Raw genomic sequence first — 2,058 nt, forward strand, 5'->3', positions numbered from 1 at the left:
CGTTTCACTTGGGACATGAACATGGAAATAATCCTAAAGAAAATTAATAATCAAAATTTGGACATGTTATTCGATAAGAGTTTACTTCAAATAGTTAGAGTGAGCTACAGAGATACATGTAACACCTAAGATATGTAAGAGATAGGAATAAGAAATAAAGACAATTGTGTACCAATCTAACATCATCTTTAAATGTTTTGTTGCCTTATATTAATTTTGTAAGTAGTTTTTGTAGTATCATTCAAGGAATAATTGTCTTATTTGTCTAAAGCTCATATACTAACTTAAAAATATAAAACAACACAGTTTCTGGAGGATGTTGCCTATGATATATCAAAGACCAACTCGTATATTTCATGTTATATAATAACAAACTCATCATCTGATGATTCACTAAACTTCACGGATTTGTATCCATGTTTCCTTTTTGTTACGCTAGACGACGAAGAACTTCTTTCTTCAATACTATTCTCATGCTCCAGGGCAAATTCTCTTTCCTTGAACATTAAAACTAAATCTAGAACATAAATTTTGAGGAATTTATGGACAGGGATACGTTTAAAGTACCTCTGTGCTCGTGTTGCTCTGCTACATCGAACGGTGTTCGGTTCAAGACGTCTTTGAGGGTAGGATCGGCGCCGTTATCTAGCAGGAATTCTGCCAAAGGTACGTAGCCGGCAATTGAGACTATGTGGAGGGCTGTTTGCTTCGATATATTGTTTTTTATGTTAATATCAACTCCATAATTCAGCAACAGTTTAACATACTTTAGTTGTTTCTTCGAGTAACAGTTCAGACATAATTCTGTAATAATGATTGTTTTATTTTAACGCATTTTAAAGTATATATATATATATATATATATATATATATATATATATCTTTTTATAGAGTATATCATTATTGAACAGATGACTGAATCAATACTATTGCGATATTTATATCAGAAAAGGCCGAGTTTGCTGTAAAGTTTAAGAAGATCTAGATTACAAGCCGTGGAAAAACACGAAGAAAAGTAAAATAAATGATGGATTTCCTATCAACTTAACAGAATGCATTCGAAAACGTATGTCGTTTTATCGTCGGTATATTTTCTCCTAATATTTTTATTTATTTTGAAGTCAAATTACATTACCAAGAAACAGTGGATGTGGTTTCATTGTCCTATAATTGGGATTGGCTCCGGACGCCATCAAAATTTTTGCTATACCATCATTCGGATGCTCTATGAGACTCAATGATAGTGGCGTGTTACCATAGGTATCAACAACGTTCGGATCGGCCTTGTAATGTAGCAACACGGTAACGATGTGTTCTACGCCAGCGGAGACCGCAATATGAAGACCAGTTTTATCTGAAAACGAAACCCTATCGGTAGTTCAACGACTATTTTGGTTCAGACTCACCGAAATGGTTGCGAACGTTCGGATTAGCACGGTTCTTCAGCAGAAGTATCACGAACTTCAAATGGATATTAGATATGGCGTTCAACAACGGCGTATCGCCCATATCGTCTTCAGCGTCGATTCGAGTACTCTTCTGCTCTAACAATAGAGCACCTGATTTTTGAAAAATCATGTATCTCTTAAATAAAATAAATATTCTTGATACCGATGGCGAGATCTCCTTTGGTAGCTGCAATATGGAGTGCAGTTAAGTGTTCTTTGTTCCGGAAGTTGGGACTGGCGCCATTTGTGAGACAGTATCGTAACAGGGACTCATCTCCGGTATGGACAGCTGTTAGGAAACTGGATTTGAGGCTTTCATGATCAGTAATGTGGCTCAGTATTTGTTTGAACTTATTTGTCGATGTCATGTTGGAGAGTCGACATCATGCTGACATATAAATCTGAATTTGATTGCTCATCGTAGAGTAATAGAGATGTAACTTAATAGGGAACCCTGCCGCAAAGTTTTGCTTTGCCCAACATCCAGAGGGCGCCATAATTTGGCCGTTCAAATAATTTGATTCGTCAAGTCAAATCTCTATGATAGGCACCTGTAAGAGAACTATTTTCCTGCGAAGATATTTGATTGGCTGACTAGTAATGTTTGGCA

The 2,058-nt window shown here is 36.0% G+C and overlaps 1 protein-coding gene across 1 annotated transcript; it reads right to left on the reverse strand.

Annotated features, from left to right (window-relative positions):
* Nucleotides 1-317: 317 nt before the first annotated feature.
* LOC143203852 (palmitoyltransferase ZDHHC13-like) lies at nt 318-1,831 on the reverse strand. Its single transcript, XM_076416165.1, has 5 exons — nt 1,612-1,831; nt 1,407-1,559; nt 1,136-1,354; nt 568-804; nt 318-517 (listed from the first exon to the last, which is right to left on the reverse strand). The coding sequence occupies exons 1-5, from the start codon at nt 1,814-1,816 to the stop codon at nt 360-362; spliced, it is 972 nt and encodes a 323-aa protein (XP_076272280.1). The 5' UTR covers nt 1,817-1,831; the 3' UTR covers nt 318-359.
* Between the last annotated feature and the right edge of the window lie 227 nt (nt 1,832-2,058).

The sequence above is a fragment of the Rhynchophorus ferrugineus genome, unplaced genomic scaffold (assembly GCF_030347505.1).
Source record: "Rhynchophorus ferrugineus isolate W39M unplaced genomic scaffold, kcgeb_rfMv2 rfM10, whole genome shotgun sequence".
Classification (NCBI taxonomy): domain Eukaryota; kingdom Metazoa; phylum Arthropoda; class Insecta; order Coleoptera; family Curculionidae; genus Rhynchophorus; species Rhynchophorus ferrugineus.

Coding starts and splice junctions, on each gene's coding strand:
- LOC143203852 (XM_076416165.1), bottom strand. CDS start 1,816: ATGACATCGACAAATAAGTTCAAACAAATACTGAGCCACATTACTGAT. Junction 1,560..1,611: donor CAAAGGAGATCTCGCCATCG/GTATCAAGAATA, acceptor TTCAAAAATCAG/GTGCTCTATTGTTAGAGCAG. Junction 1,355..1,406: donor GAACGTTCGCAACCATTTCG/GTGAGTCTGAAC, acceptor TTTCGTTTTCAG/ATAAAACTGGTCTTCATATT.